The sequence below is a fragment of the Eucyclogobius newberryi genome, unplaced genomic scaffold (assembly GCF_026437365.1).
Source record: "Eucyclogobius newberryi isolate DKJ021-1_F unplaced genomic scaffold, fEucNew1.0.hap1 SCAF_2, whole genome shotgun sequence".
NCBI classification, from domain to species: Eukaryota; Metazoa; Chordata; class Actinopteri; order Gobiiformes; family Gobiidae; genus Eucyclogobius; species Eucyclogobius newberryi.
Window position 1 is genome coordinate 37,511,404 of NW_027315834.1, and position 17,960 is coordinate 37,529,363.

General features: G+C 42.0%; 1 protein-coding gene across 1 annotated transcript; it reads left to right on the plus strand.

Moving 5' to 3' along the window:
- Positions 1-6,970: 6,970 nt before the first annotated feature.
- On the plus strand, positions 6,971-17,956 carry LOC140368269 (ras-GEF domain-containing family member 1B-B-like). The gene is made up of 13 exons (XM_072455236.1): positions 6,971-7,517; positions 8,345-8,467; positions 9,169-9,306; positions 9,944-10,159; positions 10,527-10,601; positions 12,313-12,405; positions 12,511-12,613; positions 12,711-12,790; positions 13,334-13,429; positions 13,515-13,610; positions 15,088-15,211; positions 15,287-15,359; positions 16,193-17,956. The coding sequence occupies exons 1-13, from the start codon at positions 6,978-6,980 to the stop codon at positions 16,224-16,226; spliced, it is 1,791 nt and encodes a 596-aa protein (XP_072311337.1). The 5' UTR covers positions 6,971-6,977; the 3' UTR covers positions 16,227-17,956.
- Positions 17,957-17,960: the final 4 nt, after the last annotated feature.

The following is a 17,960-nucleotide window of genomic DNA, read 5'->3' on the forward strand; positions in this document are numbered from 1 at the left end:
ATCTTATCGAGATATTTTGAAGACGCACAATAGAAACTCAATTCACAGACATGACTGAACTGGCTGCCAATCTCTCTTCATCTTCCGTGTGTTCTATCCCAACAGCTATGGGCTCTTGACAACTTGCTCTGTATTATTTTAAAGTGGCATCGCTTATAATGGCTGGGCATGTCACTGTGACTAAAGGTTTCAATGGGTAATGTCACTTTAAGACCACGAAGCTGGACTAAACCATCCAAAAAACACTTAGGTTGAATGGTTGTCACGCTCGAACAGTCGACTAGAACAAAACAACACCTGGTGCTAACATCTGTATTGAGCAGTTGGCTGTCAATCATTTCTATTGCGTGCAGAGGAAATTAGCCGTGTGTCTTGTCACCGTTCTTAATTATTGAGGTAATTTCATGTTAAGTCTGGAAATACAAAAGACCCACTCAAGTTAATCAGAATAACTTTGGCATTGCTCGAAATTACACCTTTCTTCCTTGACGTTAAAAGCGCAGCCGTCCGTGTCACGAAGTAGTTACGATGCATTTTAATGGTTTTGCAGGAGGATTACATTTATAACTACTATGAAAACAAACCTGATCTCAATTGACGTTGCCAAAGATTTGCGCAGGCTGCGTGTCGTGAAACGCACCACGCCTGGTTTTCAAGCGGCTCACCTGACTGGTCTGGCTTTGCAAAATAAAATACCACTGAAACCACAAACTGAAGCAATAGCCCATTAAGACCGTCGCAAGAACCCACCATTTAAGCTGTTGTTCGACCATAGTTTTGAACGTATTTGCAGAGTATGAGTAAGTAAGTGCTGTGTCTAGACTATGAGCTGAAACCTGATTTATTTTGAACTGATCTTGACAGGCTTCACTCACATTCCTACGACACGCCGGAGAGCCAAAGTACACCGAGTGCAAAGAGGAACACGAGATACGGCTGGATTACGTCCGCCCTTAACTATTGTGATAAACGCCCTTTTACGAGTCTTCTTATCAGGTGTAGATGGTTCAATGGGCGACTGCTTCTGCTCGCAGCTTAGTTTCCCTGCCGTGTCCCCCGCTGTGAAGAAAGACAGTTTGTTCGCGAGGGGATTTACCTGGTCATTTCATTAGATTAGGGCGCACAAAAGCTAGTTCTCTTTAGCTGCTGCTGTTGTTACCCGTCAGGGGGTTTTAGCTTGACATGATTAGGCCTCGAGATGCTCATTGGGCCAACTGGGTTTGAACTTGGAGTAAGTAAGTTAACTGCTCACGGTCGCACGATGTGTTACATGGCTTCAGTGATTTGATTGCTGAAAGAAATGAGAATAGAACCTCTCTCGTGTCTTAAATGATATTCTTGACACTTCTCAGCTGCGCACATTGTGGTCCAGCATTTGGTAACCACTAGTTAAGTTAGAAAACGTTAAAGACACTTTACAGGCAAGTTTTAGCACACTTGGATCATGGATTGCCGTAATATCATCTGAATATTGTCCAGAGCTGCAACCATTTATCGACTAGTGGTGATTAGTAGTCGATTTATATAAAGCAATGATTGTATTCTGATAATCGTGATCATTATCTGGACCACACAGATATACAAAAATTACCTTTTTGTCATTGTTGAATCAAACAGTTTCTGAATTTCATCTGTAGTACAGTTTTTTGTGAATATTCTCTATCTAGACAACCTTCAGTGGCCATATTTAAATCTTTATTTGGTTGATTGTATATTTAAAAAGTCTTAATGTACAATAGAAATAATAGTTTGACTTGTCCACTAATCAAAAAAAAAGTGATTGATGACTAGTGCATCACTACAATAACCGTTAGTTGTAGCCCTAAATACGTCATTAAAATTGAGATACATTTATTTTTGTCAATATTGCCAGTAACTTGATTTTTTCAGATTCTAGATTAAGAATCCTCGATGAGACTTTTTGATACACCTCCAACCTTGAATGTGCTGGTAGCTTTACGTATCCCATTTCAAACCTCTACTTATTCCTTGCATATCTTTCCAAAACAGAATTGGCCTTCACCCCTTTGTTAACGACCACGTGCTTTTCCTTGACTCAACATCCTAGTTCCCTAGTTTCAGTGTCATTTGGACCACCGCCCTCTTCTTTTTACAGGGGCGCAGCAGCCACATTGTCCCCTCTCGTGGCCCCTCCCTCTCCCGCACCACACGCTGTACAGGGGCTCAGGTTTAATGGTGTGACTGGCTGCTGCGTGCTTCCAGGTTTGCGGAGGTGGGGCGACCCTGTGCCTGACAGCGAGCAGAGTTTAGGGGGAAAAGCTGCTGCTCCACCCGTCTGATGTGCCGCGATGTTCTGTGATCTCCTCCTAGGGGTCTTTGTGCGGCTGTTAAAACCATGACGGAGCAGATAATGCGGCTATTGTTGACGAACTGCCCCCCTCGGTCCGTCTTTCCCATCCCTCCCCCCTCGACTGGTCTCAGATCGTAGAGTTTACCTTTTGAAGACCACATCATGTGATTTTGAGTACAAACTGTTTGCACGCAGTTTTATCTTCCTTTCCCTTTCTTATAAAGTTTGGACTTTGAAGACTTACTAACTTCACACAGAAGAAAAAAGAACAATGGACACACGATTGGATAAACACCAGTGATTACCCAATCTGTTTATTCCAGTCAGGCTTGGGAAATCTCCAAAGAAGCTCTTAAACCCATCCCATTTCAACCAAAACCAGACAAAAGGAAGTGTTCACTTGCAGTAGAGTGGAGACCAAAGCGCTGCCCAAACCACCAATTTATGTTTTGCATGAGACGCTTTGAAACATTTGGACACATTTCAATAGTTTTTCTGCAACAGACTTTTGCTCGCAGCCCTGTCAAAAGTTCAGTTAGTCTTTGCCTTGTGATAAACTGCAGGGTTGTTTTAGGCGCCACGGGCAATTTTATTTTCTAACGCAAGAGATTTTATTTGAAGAGCGACAGAACTTTAGAAACAAAACAACAGCATGCAATTGAAAGCGTGTCATCGTTGCCTTGGGGAGTTTTTGTATAAAGTTTGGTTTCTTTCGTATCATATGGCTGGTAAATTGGTGGTTTGACGAATGCAAAAAGTCAGTGTCTTTCTTGTCGTTTTGTTGTTTCAAGCACAAAAGTCGTCTTTCATCTTATCCCTGGCACTATCATGTCTTAAGCCAACTAACTTAGTCCTTTTTACAGCATCCTCTTTAGTCCTCAAGTCTTTCTGCCTTTCCGACCTCAGTATTCTCCTCCTTTCACAATTCTTCATCTCTCCAGAACATCTATACCTCACAAACATCAAACTTGAGCTGCCCTTCATTCCTAATCCTTTCCTTTGGCTCTGTCTTCTCTTCATACTGTCTCTAAATCCTAAATCTTGAATCGTCCCAGGCTCACAATCTCTGTCTCAAACAATACATTTCTGACTCTTAGAAGCTGCAATCTTTTTCACATTTACAAACAGTCCACATGTAAACAATGCGTTCACTACGTCGGAATGTGTACAGTATCATTATTAAGCCATCCAAGGCGAGCCCAACCTATGATTTGGCGGCTAAAATTTCAGGAAAGCCGCAAGTATTTGGGTCAGTGCTTGAGGAAATCGGCCTGGAAAAAAAAAAACAAGAGAGGTTTCAAGTTGTTGGATCCGTTCCCCGCTTATGTAAGGTCCGACGTGAGCAAGGAGGACATTTCTAACTCGATTTATTAGAAACAATTCTTCGTGTTTGACCACCTGAGCTCGTCCAAGTTGGTGGATTGAATCTGCGAGCCGGCGTAATCTCTTAACCACGTTAGACGGAGAACAGAAGGAGAGGATCACAGGGTTCAGGGGAAAGACTGGCACTGGGCTGGACTCTGGCGCGGGTCCAAGCGCGGCGGTATACATCTGTGCGCGTCACTTGTTCAGGCCAGACGTGCATTCGGATGAAATTCTGGCATTGGGTTTGGCGCCGCGGCGGACAAGGCGCGTGTTTGTGTGCGTGTGCTAAGAGATGTTGGCACTCGCTCTGTCGGGGCTGTAATGGATAGACAAAAGTCGACGGCGGCTGGCTCCTTGTGGGCCCGAGCAGGAGTTGCCTTCGCTGATAATGGAGCTTTTGGTAAATCAGAGCAAAGATGGGTCGGTTACAATGCTTTGAAATGTGGACTTTTTGGCTCCAAAACTTAACAAACAACAAAATTACAGTCGAGACTAGAGCAATAATCAAGATTTTGATAATATTGTGGCCGTTGTTTTGAAGATATTTGAAAAATGCCACAAAAAGATCTGATTAAAAGTAAAGAATGTGGAGAAAAAAAAGGGATGTTGTAAACTTTTAATTACGGGTTTAATATCAGGGGATCAGTTCTGACGTAAATTGATTTGATTAAAGTAGATTAGAATCCCACAAGAAAAGAACATGTCTTATCCGGCCGGGTGTGGGCGATATGGACAACAATGAACATCCCAGTTTCTTTTGGGATTATCCCAGTGATTATATTACGGAAATCCCTCAGAAATGTGCTAAATCATACCTTGAGGTTCAAAGGGAGCACGGATGTGAATAGACTTCTTTTTGGAGCAATATTGAGGCAATATTATGTCAATCCAACAGAATGTGTTAAACATGTCATTAAAAGTATTAGTTGAGGTTTAAATGTCAGACAAAAGTGCAGAAATATCATCTTTTACCCCTATTTGAGTAAGTTTACAGCTTAACCTTATTCATTTCTATTTTGAATCAGCTCCTTTTGTAGCATTTTTACTTGATAATCAAATGTTGCACATCTCCATGACAACATTCACAATATTGGCAATTTTTTTTGTATATTACTCTCTGTTTGTAAGATTACATTTTTTATTTTCACTCGGCTCCTTTTGCAGCCTTCAAATTGTCTTCCCCCCATACAAACAATACTAGACATTCTATTTTTTGTGAATAACTGCTGCCTACATTTAAAAACTACAACACAAAATAAACTTTACACTTTTTATGGGGTGCAGACATCAGCGGTGTGTGTGTGCTGTTGGGGGAGCGAGGGGCGCCTGGCTCGACTTACGCTGGCATGTGGTTAACAGGCAGACAACAGTAGCAGGATAAAGGTGGCTCCGGTGTTGAAGCATGCTTTGGTTGTGATCTCGTATCGGCTTTCCCTCAGATCCAATTATCTACATCATTAAGGCTAAAAAACAGTGGCGTTCGGAGGCTCGCCCATCTGTCGCCCCACCTTGTCTCTTCTGTGCAAAACAAGTGTCCACCAGACGACAGATGCGCCCATAAACCAGGCACCGCGCGCTCGTTGTCGGGAGTATTGTCGGCGTAAAAGGGAAAGTCAATATGACAAGGGGTGTCATTAAAGAGCTCAAAGTGAAGGAGGAAAAGAGGAAGGGTACCATTATGTGATTAGGCGCAGTGACACATTTGTGCGCCGGTATCGACACGTATTTTCACAACATGTGGCTGTTTGTTTGGGGTCTCACGCTCCCAGATTGTGGCTTAGTCAGTGCACTGCACATAACAGCATATGATAAACTACTATCACTGCAGAACATGTATATTATAAAGGGGGCTGGGTGATGTTGAAATTTGCAATTATTTATTAAAAGCATTTTTTGAAGCAGTTTTTACAATAAACAATGCATCAAACTTTACATTTTGTCAAAACAGCATTCATGATATGATCTCAATTTAGATAAATAACTCATCTAATTGTTAGATAAAGTGATATAAATGTAAAATATTTAGCTGGATCTAGTAGTTTTGTTATGTTTCATCATTTCATCATCATCATCAACCTTTCTGTAAAAAGAGTTAGCCAAAAATTGCTTGAATAAGACAAAAAATTCAAAAATTATCTTTCTCTAGCCGTTAAAATTGTATAAAATAAGTATGTGGATACCACATTTCAACACACAGCACAAGTAAAATATACAAACAATCTGATATAAAGTAGGCCTATATCTAAACAAGTAATAACTTAGATATTCATAAAGATATTCATGCTGTGGGAACAAATTGTTCTAGAGGAAGTCCATGTTGTGTATGCCTTAGAGTGGATTTGGAGAGTACACAGTGTAATGCTGCGTAATACTGTGAGATAGTCAAGTGTAATGTTGTATGACTTGGGTAAAGTACCGATTTGTAGCTGGTGGCGTTGCAGACTGCGTGATAAGTAACACATCCAAACAAGAAGAGCCTTGTCTGAGACTGGAGACTGTAACTGAGGTGTGAATTGGGGAGTTAAAATAGGTTAAAACCGCTTGGTCTGATCGATAACCAAAACTTAATAAATTAAAGCAAATGTAAAGTTTGTTTTTTTAGTTTTCTTGAGGCCTGACATTTCTTCCTGGTTTGGTTTTCGCCCCAAGTTTATTTCACCAAAATGCAGGTGTTTTACGATTATTAGTATCAAATGCAGTTTTTAATCAATCTGTATCACCCCATAACTAGGAATGTAACAATAAGTGAAATATTATGATACTGCATCATCAAAAGTCTCACAATTCCAACATTCTTTACCTAAATGTATTGTTTTATCGATGGAACTACATAAATCATGATCCTTTGCTCCATTAAAGTGGAAACAACGTAAAGCCGTAGCAATTTTTAAACAGTTGTATATTTTAAATCTTTGGAATATGACAGGAATTGTTCTTACCAAAGGCATGTTAGGGCGTTTTAAAAGGAAAAGTTAAAATACTATCTACAATTCTGCCTCTTCAGAACATTGTACCATGAAATGCACTTTGTGATCATATTGTTCGGTGAAATAGATTTAGACATTGTTACATCCCTACTTTAAATGTGTGTCAGGATTTAGAACTTAATGTTGGAAATTAAGCCATCACAGACCTCCACAAAGAAACTTTAATATGAAACTTTAATATGATCTTGATTCTCTTGACAAAAACAGTTGCAGCCTGTGAACTCTATAAAATCCTAGTTGCATAGCTTCATGGTCACGCCGATGTTCTCGCTGCGCCCGAACCCATGACATCTCCGTGTCCTCCACAGGTCACCATGCCTCCCACCACTCCGTACGCGGGAAAGTTCAACTCCTACACCAGCAACAGCAGCAACAACAACCACCACCACCCGCAGCCGCACAGCCCGTACCGCAGCAACACGGCGCCCAAACCCAGCACCAAAACCCAGGAAAACATCTACAACTGCGCCTACGTGGCCGCCGAGAACCCGTACGACATCCCCCACACGTCGTACCGCAGCGCTTCTCTGTCGCCCCCCACAACGGGCGGCGCCGCCACCAACACCAACAAGCACCACTACAACAACGGCTGCGTGTCGCCGCACAGTCCCAGGCAACACGGCGGCGGCGGCACGGCCTCATGTCACGGACGCGGCTCGTACCGGAGCAGCAGCAGCGGCAGCGAGCAGTCGTCCCACAACAACTCGGACAAGCCGCCGAAGAGCAGGGTGTACGGGCACGGGGGGGTCGTCGCCAGCTATGGGGAGATGTGTTACCATGACAACAGCCTGGTGTCGGCGTCGCTGGAGGCACTGATTCAACACCTGGTGCCCACCGTGGACTATTATCCAGATGTGAGTGTGTGACAACGGATGTTTACGGTTTACTATTACTTTAAGACGATTTTTCTAAGATCTAAAGCTGTGATTCTCAAAGATTTCATCAGATCTAAACCTGGTCTAAAACAGGATTATTTTTGGTTTAACTGACACAAAACCAAGCATACACCATTTCTAAGTGTATTCTGTATCCTGTCTTTATGTTAATCTTTTCAATCTTTCAAAATTAAAAAACAAAAACATCCAAAGAATAGAGTGCTAAGGCGCCCAAAATCCAAAATAAAAGTCCCATTTTGTCAAATCACTGTCAAATGTATCTATTTTCAAGATCCGTCCAAATGTGTTTTTTTTTTTTTCTTTTAAGATGTCTGTGCAGAGTTTGAGGAAACGTTTTACATATTGACTTAACCCAGCTGCATATAAAACCAGAAAGGAACTTTGTTTTTTTTAAATTAAGGAAAAATATATTTCTTTTTTTTAAAAGCTTGATTCTTGCTCACTAAAACGAAAACGTTTGAGTAAATTCAGTGCTGCTAAGTATGACTAATTGACTCTAATATTTAAATGATCATAATCTAGAATACAGACAATAAACTCTAAAACACAACAAAAAATCTAAACGTCAAAAAAGCCAAAACATGTCAGATTTTCATCAAATATACACTTAAATATTTTCTATCTAGAAGCATTCATCCTTTATGTGGTTGATAATGTTTGAAAAAAATCAGTATTCCATTCATAAGAGTGCTATTGTCTGGCTTGAGAATCACATTCAAGTAAAAACAGTATTTGTAGACGGCCGACGACGACGACATAACTAACTCCATTATTCTGCTTCTCAGAGATCCTACGTTTTCACCTTCCTGCTCAGCTCGCGCCTCTTCCTGCACCCGTACGAGCTGATGACCCGCGTGTGTCACCTCTGCGTGGAGCAGCAGCGATCGGGCGACGCGCTGCTCGATAAGGTAACGCCGCTGCTCGGCCCCCACCGCCAGGATAAGGGAGTGCGTGGATCCACAAGTGCTCTCAGGGCTTGATAATTAACCGCGCTCTTTCACTGATTCTGCCCGCCACCCACACGCACTCACGCCCACGGCCGCACAAATAGATCTGTTTGCTTTTTTCAACTATTCCATGAAGGTTCTCGTGGCAAGCTCAACAAGTTCAACATTTTTTTTAAAAGAGAGGCTTGTTTTGTAGATTTTAAAGTGGGCGACTGGAGGGCGGTGAAAGAAAAGGTGTTAAAAAAAGACTTTGCTGGCCCCTTAGGTTAATTTATGTCCCAAATGTAAAAAAACAAACAAATCAAACTTGACAGTACCATTCAAACTGTTCAAGAAACACTTGCAATGTCATTTAGATTGAACAGGTGACACTTTTCTTGTTTTCTAGTCCTTGTTATAGCCTATTTTACTATAGTCTCACAGCTGAAGTTTAAACAATACTCTCTAATGTTGAATTGAAAAAACAACCAGAAATTATAATATAAAATGCCTTTAACTAATGACTGCGTTCATCCATTTCTGCTGAATAATAAAGTGATGAGGTGTAAGTTCAACCCTGATGCCTTTATTGAATATGACGTCTTTTACAGTGTGCTAAATGGCGTGTAAAGCCGAGCGTCACGTGACTCACCGTCCGACGTCTTGTTTATGATGTCTTTTAGATCCGTTTCCGGGAGGTGGCGCCGAAGCTGGTGCAGCTCCTCACCGAGTGGACCGAGACGTTTCCGTACGACTTCAGAGACGAGCGGATGATGAGGTGTCTCAAAGACATGACCAACCACGTGGCCAGAGGGGACGAGGTTAGAGTCATACATATTCTAAGAAGGATGAAGAGGTTATGACCCACAACATCTGATACTCCACTAAACCGAGCTTTTCACCAGGTTTTACTGTTCCCTCATCAACACTGTGGTCTCCAAACACTCTCAAACTAAATGAATCAAAGTTGGCATCTTAACCATAGCTATGCTATTATAACTCTTTTAGAGATTTACTGTTTTTGAAAGAAATATCCAAACTTAAGATCGACACATGTTGAATCATTATCTGTTAGAATCATTATCTGTTTAGAGACTGGCTCTTTAAACTTCCTTTCGAACAACAACAGTCACGTTTTAGGCTTGAACACTGACACCACTTTCTCAAGCTTTCATGAAAATGTATTTTTGGTTTAGCCTATTTCTGTAGACAGAGCAGATGCTGAACTTTGGGCTAGTTGGCGTTTCATGTGGACAGGCCCAGTAATTACAGAGATATGAACCATAAACCAGCTCAGCAAATCTGCAATCTGACAGTTAAGCAGCAACTTGTACCAGGGAGAACAAGCAACACGCGAGCAGTAGCACAGAAACATAACTGCAGTAGATTCTGATGCTAAGATCATTCTCTTCTTTCCACGCCAAAATGTGAACATCGTCTCTCATCCCCACCCCACAGTATTCTTGGAGAGCCATGCAGCAGATGACGCAGCGGCTCATCAAGCGCCTGTCCGCCCTGGGGCAGTACGAGGAGGCGGTGACGGCCCTCAACAGCGTGGCCCAGGAGCGCCCGACCTCGCTGAAGTCCAAGCAGGCCGCGGGTCAGAGGAGCGACGTACTGAGCGCGTGCGACGACCCCTTCGTCCTGGCGCAGCAGCTCACGCACATCGAGCTGGTGAGGACCCACTTCACACGGAGACGCTTTCTAATCCAGTTTGCGATGTTTTGTTTTTGCGTCTTCCCCCCCTCTACTTTGCTGTCAAGCACTCGTGCGCGGCCGCGTTTTACGAGGGTTTTTAATTAGTGCAGCTACATTTAGCTGGCTTTATTTTTGTAGAGCGAGGAAGGCGTGTAAAGTTCCCATGGCTGTTGGCTCCGACGTTTACAGCTTTTGTTAAATCATGCCCAATCACTTTTATCTTTACTGTGATTCTTCTCGTAACCCGTTTGCGCGGTCGCTTTCATGTTTCTGTTTCGCTACACTCAGCCGTTATTACTCCGTTGTCACTCACGGTACTCTGCGTTTGGTTTTTCTCTTTCAGGACAGGCTGAGTTTCATCGGGCCGGAGGAGTTCATTCAGACGTTTGCCATGAAAGACCCTCTCGAGAACCAGAAGGTGCGTTCATGGGCCGTTGCATAATCGTATTCTTAGCCGAGCGAGACGTGGTGTTTTTCCTCTACACAAAGGATTAGACCGGTCACTGTCCATTGAGAGGGATTAACTCTGGGGTTTATCTTGTGATGAAACTAAACTATCTCCGAACACAGAATTAGATCATTGCATAAGACCACGCGACTTACGTGGTCAAGAAGGAAAGAGTGTAAAAGCAGGAGAAATACTGCAATTTAAGAAAAACAAACTGTTTTAAAAGTTTATATTGTATCTTACCATATAATATAGAGCTTTTATTTACAGATTTGTTTGATTAACTACATATTATTAAAAAATGTTTGCTGTGTAACCTAATAAGTCAGTTAGTTATAAGTCTACCATAAATACAGTTATTTGCTACCAGTTAAATCATATATTTTTGCTTGTAAAACTCTTTATATATCATATTATATTGTGGCGTCTTTGATCATAATTACTGATAACCCTGACAGCACAATTGAATCAGACATATTACAGTTTCAAACACAATTGAGGCTTGATACCTCAATGATATTAAAACAAAATCATTTGCTTCGTCACATTTAAATGGAGCTTTTGCACATTTATCAAGCACCATATCAAAGCCCCATCATGTTCATGTCGTCAGTGTGTGAGGGGCCCTTAGAGGCCCCTAAGTGTTCCTGTGCGTCAGCTGCTGCGCCTCCTCTGTAAGAGCTGTGGGGAGTTCGCTTTAGCAAGAAGTCCGGGCGGTTATGTAAGATCCACGGTGTTTAAAAGTGTCAAAGGGGTCCACAAGTGATGCGCGGGAAGTGGAGTGGGCTGCGGTGTTCTGTAAGCTTTTAATAGAGCCATGAATCTCCATGATTACATCATAACTGCCCAGTCAAGTTTATTTATACTGAGCCCACCGATGGTGTTTATAAAAGTCTCCCAAGTCAAGCAGAGCGAGCCCGACAGCTGAGGCTTGCAAAAACAGACCTGTGCGTATGTAAATGAGATGGAAAAGCAAGATAGATCATGCCCAACTCCACTGCAGGGCTACTGTGAGGAGGAGGAGGAGGGAGGACGAGGAGGAGGGAGGAGGAGGAGGAGGAGGGAGGGAGGAGGAGGAGGAGGAGGAGGAGGGAGGAGGAGGAGGAGGGAGGAGGAGGAGGAGGAGGAGAAGGAGGGAGGACGAGGAGGAGGGAGGAGGAGGAGGAGGAGGGAGGGAGGAGGAGGGAGGACGAGGAGGAGGGAGGAGGAGAGAGGAGGAGGAGGGGGGGAGGAGAGAGGAGAAAAGTAATGTGTATTTCAAGACTCAAATAAAAGTTTAAAGACATTGTTACAAAAGAACAAGCTTTGATATAATCTGTAGAGCCAGAGAGAGCAGTAGCAGTAGCAGCAGCAGCAGCAGCAGCAGCAGCAGCAGCAGCAGCAGCAGCAGCAGCAGCAGCAGTAGTAGTAGTGGTGGTAGTAGTGGTGGTAGTAGTAGTAGCCATATATTTACCATTTGCAAAGATGCAATAATACACCTACTATAAGACCACATGGTAGCATAAGGAAAGTACTGTCATTTGTCTTGAAAATAGCGGTCTGCTGTCTGAAAAAAAAAAGCATTTCTAATTGTTGTGGTATTGAAATCCGTATTGAGAATCAAGCCTGTTCCTTTGTTCCGTAACTGAGTTTGAAATGTCAGTAAATGTGATGTTTTACTCATGTCTCCCGTCTATTTCAGGGCTTCTTCCGCAAGCGCAAAACCAACAACCTGGAGGCCTACGTCAACTGGTTCAACCGGCTCAGTTACCTGGTCGCCACGGAGATTTGTATGGTACGATGAAGCCCGGCCGCCTCACGCTCAGAATCATCTCCAGCTTTTCAACCCCCAAAACCGAGGCCGAAACCCACTGACCAGCTCTTTTGTTTCCGATTACAGCCGGCGAAAAAGAAACAGCGGGCGCGCATCATCGAGTTCTTCATCGACGTGGCTCAAGAGTGCTTCAACATCGGCAACTTCAACTCCCTCATGGCGATCATCAGTGAGTCGAGATGAAACGATGATAAACGCACTAAAGGCGCTCGTTCATTTGCCCGCAATCTTGAAAAGTATTCAAACGATGTCGTCTTTCTCCGTAGCTGGGATGAACATGAGCCCCGTCTCGCGCCTGAAGAAAACCTGGAGTAAAGTCAACACCGATAAATTTGACATACTCGAGGTCAGTGCACGGTCTGTAAATGTACTTAAAGCCACACTGCGTGACATTTCAGCCGACAAATAAGACTCAAATGCAACGTCTTGGTTTCCGTTACGGCTCAAACGGACTCAAACATGTTCTGTGAGCGGGGTTTTCTCTTCATAGAGCTTACTCGTAACTCTAAACGCATCTGCTCGTCGCCAAATGCAGGAAAAAAACGAGAAATGACGGCTTTTATTTGAGTCTATTTATGCCTGAAATGTTACACAGTAGAGATGTAACAATATGCAAATCTCCCGCTGCGATATTTTGGAGAGGAATTGAACAGAATTGTTGAAATGATCTGATCTTTTATCTGCTTTGGAAGGGTTTGCGGGTGAAACGGCACTGTCATATTCCAAAGAATCTAAATTTAAAAGTGCTTCATGACATTTATTTCTTCGATGTAAAGTTCCTCTCAATATTTCAGTCACTGTTGCGTCCCTTATACACAGTGTGGCTTTTAGAGATCTGAAAGAAAGAGATGATTAGATTAAACGTGAAACATTTCGTCCGATCCCACAGCATCAAATGGATCCGTCCAGCAACTTCAGCAACTACCGCACTGCGCTCCGCGGCGCCACCCAGCGGTCGGAGACGGCGCACAGCAGCCAGGAAAAGGTCAGCACGTTCGGGTCATGCTCTGGTCGTCTTAATGTCACGAGGAACACGGACTCAAAAAGTCTTCGTTGTCTTGGGGTTTCAGATCGTGATTCCGTTCTTCAGCCTGCTCATCAAAGACATCTACTTCCTGAACGAAGGCTGTGCCAGCAGATTGCAGAACGGACACATCAACTTCGAGGTGAGTCCACTTTGGAACCATAAAAGTCGGTCTCTCTTCTGCTTTTATTGTTATGTAAGTGGTCAGAGTAAAGTTTTCTCACTGAATTTATATAGGGAATTCTAAACGATGGCGCCCCCTTGTGGTAGGAACATATATGGCTTGAGAAATGTCCTGTGCAACTGTATTTAATTGCCTTAAAATTTACAGTGTGTGCATTTGAGAAAGTTGCCGTGAAAATATTGCAGGTACTATTATATATATAGTACCTGCAATATTTATTATATATTATATATTGTAACAGTGTTTGGTTTTAGTAATGGCTGAATCTACCTGCGTTGCACCAATGAAATTTCCCCATGTGGGACAATAAAGGAATATCTTATCTTAACTATTTATTCATCACAACAAATCTAATATTGAGTTAAATCGCCAACTACTTGTTGTTTTCCGCTCCACACACAGACTCAGAACATGTGCTGAGAGGTTTAATCATGAAGCCAGAGCAGAAGTGTACCTCAAAAGGACAGAAGAAGTGTACCTCAAAAGGACAGAAGAAGTGTACCTCAAAAGGACAGTAGAAGTGTACCTCAAAAGAACAGTAGAAGTGTACCTCAAAAGAACAGTAGAAGTGTACCTCAAAAGGACAGTAGAAGTGTACCTCAAAAGGACAGAAGAAGTGTACCTCAAAAGGACAGTAGAAGTGTACCTCAAAAGGACAGTAGAAGTGTACCTCAAAAGGACAGTAGAAGTGTACCTCAAAAGAACAGTAGAAGTGTACCTCAAAAGGACAGAAGAAGTGTACCTCAAAAGGACAGTAGAAGTGTACCTCAAAAGGACAGTAGAAATGTACCTCAAAAGGACAGTAGAAATGTACCTCAAAAGGACAGTAGAAATGTGCAAAATTACAGTTTTAAAAGGGGAAACACGATGAAGTTGTAAATAAACTCATATGAAGATGTCAAACTCGGGTCAAATTTCGAGATTAATCGACTGCTCAAGGCTCCGACAAAATAAATGTAAGGCTTAAAGTTGTTACTTTCAGCCTTATATTTATTTTGTTTGTTGCTCAAAAACCTTCATTGTGACACAAGGTAAATTACTCGAATACACAACCGTAATTAATAAAAAGATAATAACAAAATGATAAGAATACCAGCATTTTTGTCTAATAAATGAACCAATATACATATTTGTACAAGCAAAATAAAACGTACAGATACACAATATGAAATAGAAAACAATGTGTGAAGATGAAAAAGGTAACTATGACCTGCTGTTAATAAGATTGACTTATACTAAACGCCGTGTAGCTATTTGGTCCTGATGTGGACTTGGTTTGGTCCTTTTCCAGTCCTTGTTTAGTCCAGGTTTAGTTTTGGGATTTAGTCATGATTTAGTCCCAATTTTGATGTGGTGAATGTGAACGCACACGCATTGTTTAGTGGGTTTCATTTCCGTTTCCCTCATAAATAAGCGTGTTCCTCTCTCTGGACAGAAACTCTGGGAGCTGGCCAAGCAGGTGAGCGAGTTCCTGGTCTGGCGTCAGGTGGTTTGTCCGTTTGAACGAGACAGGCGCGTCCTGCAGTACCTGGTCACCACTCCCGTCTTCAGTGAAGATGGTCAGTACAAAAAAAACATTTGACTTTGAACTTTTAGGCCAAAATAGAGGGTTAAATGTTCATTCGTCTCGACAGAGCTGCATTTGGCTTCGTATGAAAGTGAAGGGCCCGAGAACCACATGGAGAAGGACAGCAGGAGATCACTAAGGTATGAGGTTTTCACATTTTTATTTGCCACGTGAAGGATATTTAGCCTTATATTCCCAAACAAAATACAAATGTAATTGTAATTTTAGGAATTCAAGAGTAAAAAGGCAAGAGTAATGTATTTATAAAGCACAAATCATGCTCAAGCAACGCTACGGTCTAATTCACAAGTATAAAATAAATATTATAAATTGCACCCGTTCATCACAATAAAACACAATACAAATTAAATACATAATAGTAGTGAATTCAGCAATTTATTAGAAGTAAATGCTGGGGCCAAGATTACCCGTATGTTGGGTCAGATCTTAATCGCTGGGTCGAGTTTTCAACAGAAGGATCAGAGAAAAAGAGAATAAAATATAATCCTTCATACCAAAGTCAGATTATTCATTAATTGTGGCAATAAAGACATTTAACAATACACAATCTACAATACTAGTACTATACAATATTTATTATATACATTTTTCCCACAATCCTGATTCCAAATTGTGACATCCCAACAATCTCTAAAGCAGCACATCATATAAATGTAGACGTATAAAGGCAACTTAAATGAACATTTGACCACATCACGTATGCAGTATGTACTAAACAATACCATAGGCTTTGCTATCGTGTTTTTTTTATTTATTTATTTCTATATATTACTACGTGTAGCATGTGTTGTTTTATTTTGAAAGGGGAGGAGGGAAATGAGAGCAAAACGCGTTCACACAGCTGTTTATGATCACGCACACGTCGATGTTGCTTGAACTTTGTGAAGTAAAGATGGTTCAAACTTCACTCACTACGCACCAATGACAACGTATTTGTTCTGTTTCTCTTCAGATCGTCTCTTCTGCACAGGGAAAACCGATCCTAAGCCAGCTCGACCGCCTTCGCACTGCAGAGTGTACATAACTGCCAATCACACATAGTCACTTGCCGAGCGTGTCATTCCCAAAGCCAAAGGACGTTAAACTTTGGACCGGCACGAAACCCGACGTGCAGCTAACGCCATCAAGATATTATGGACGGAGATGAACTACTGTGGAAGTCAATCAGTGCCAAGCGTCTGTAAAAACCCTTCAACGTCTTGTGTTTCTGCGGGAATCGAACTTTCTTTTTCCCCCCGGACGCAAGATTTGACGAGGGAAGACTGTATTATTCGTAGGTGTCACGAGATGCTTTTTGTACACGAGCTCCGTCATCGGCACTTACGCAAGGAGACGGCCCTCGATCGGACTCTTCTGCTCGAGACAGAACACCGCCCGCGATCGCTCTGTGTCGAGAACGTCTTGAGGAAGAGGCGTTCTTGACCCGTTTGGTTTCCAGCGGCTTTAGTGTGACAACGTGGCCATATTTTCTACAGCAAGTGAAACGTGAACGACCTGCTGCAAATGTAAAGGTCTACAACTCTGCGAAAAAAAGAAAAAACAACAACATTGAAATAGAATCAAATCAATGTAAACAGTTGTAGAAAACCAGATGAACAATAGGAACGCTCACATTTATCACTGATGAGAACTTTGGGCTCGCGCACAGTTGAACTCGTTGCATTCGTTTCCTCAAATAAGAATGTTTTTGAGTCCGTTTGTTGAAAAGATAAGTTGTTGTGCGGCAGTTGAAGTGTTCAAAATCTCCAGCTGCAAACGCGCTTGACAAGCTCTGCACAACAAACTATTTTGCTGTACAAAGTTAATATAAGCGAAACAAAAACCCCACGGGCAAAAATAAGCTAAAGAGGAAAAAAAGGGCAAAGTAACACATTTTATCTGTTGTTTTGCCCATTTTTCTGATAAAATAATGCCTTGTCAGTGCATAACCGCTATCATTTCTACACAAACGAGTAAGATTTGACTTATTTTAGCTTAGAGAGATGCAAAATGTATACCGGAATGCTAAATATCAAGCAGTTTATGTCAACGTGCGCATAAAACGTATCATTTGTGATATCAGTGCCTCCAACTTTATTTCCTCCATGTGCACTTTGACCGTGTATTGTCCAAGGCACGTCATGCAAGTACAACACTCCTGGTACATCGGTGGAATACAAATGTGTCCTAGACTGTGGCAATCCCTGTTTTTGAGGGCATCTCCTTTGTAAACAGTATTATTTTGTATTAAATTTTGTGTATTTTTTGTAAACTTGTATCATGAGCTTGTTGCTGGTTAGCTGGCTCTGTTTTGTAAGCTACTAGTTATAGTTTGGTGCATTCGCCTACACACTTTTGATGATTTTAGCGGACACTCCTTTTGTGTCTGTGTGTGTGTGTGTGTGTGTGTGTGTGTTGGCAATGAGAGCAAACTGTAATTTACCAGTGTATGTATTGTTAAATGTGTGAATGAAACGTACATATGCCATAAGTTGAATAGGAACCTTATGCCTTTTTCTGTCATCTCAAGTGATCGTGTGTCGTGTTGTGACCCTTCGAAAAGCCTGGGTGGATTTGTGATGCATTTATGTGTTTTGTACAAAGCTTGTTTAAGCGTTTTCATATATATTTTATTATTTTGTGTAGCGTTTGTGTCGCCCGACAGCGGACCTGTAGTGAAGGTGTTTGTGAAAAGAGAAATCTATATTTTCCCTTGAATAAACTATCCTAAATAATGTCTG

Excerpts from the sequence above, each read along its gene's own strand:
- LOC140368269 (XM_072455236.1), top strand. The coding sequence starts at position 6,978 with ATGCCTCCCACCACTCCGTACGCGGGAAAGTTCAACTCCTACACCAGC. Across the intron at positions 13,611-15,087 it reads ACGGACACATCAACTTCGAG|AAACTCTGGGAGCTGGCCAA; the intron begins GTGAGTCCACTT and ends CTCTCTGGACAG. Across the intron at positions 15,360-16,192 it reads GACAGCAGGAGATCACTAAG|ATCGTCTCTTCTGCACAGGG; the intron begins GTATGAGGTTTT and ends GTTTCTCTTCAG.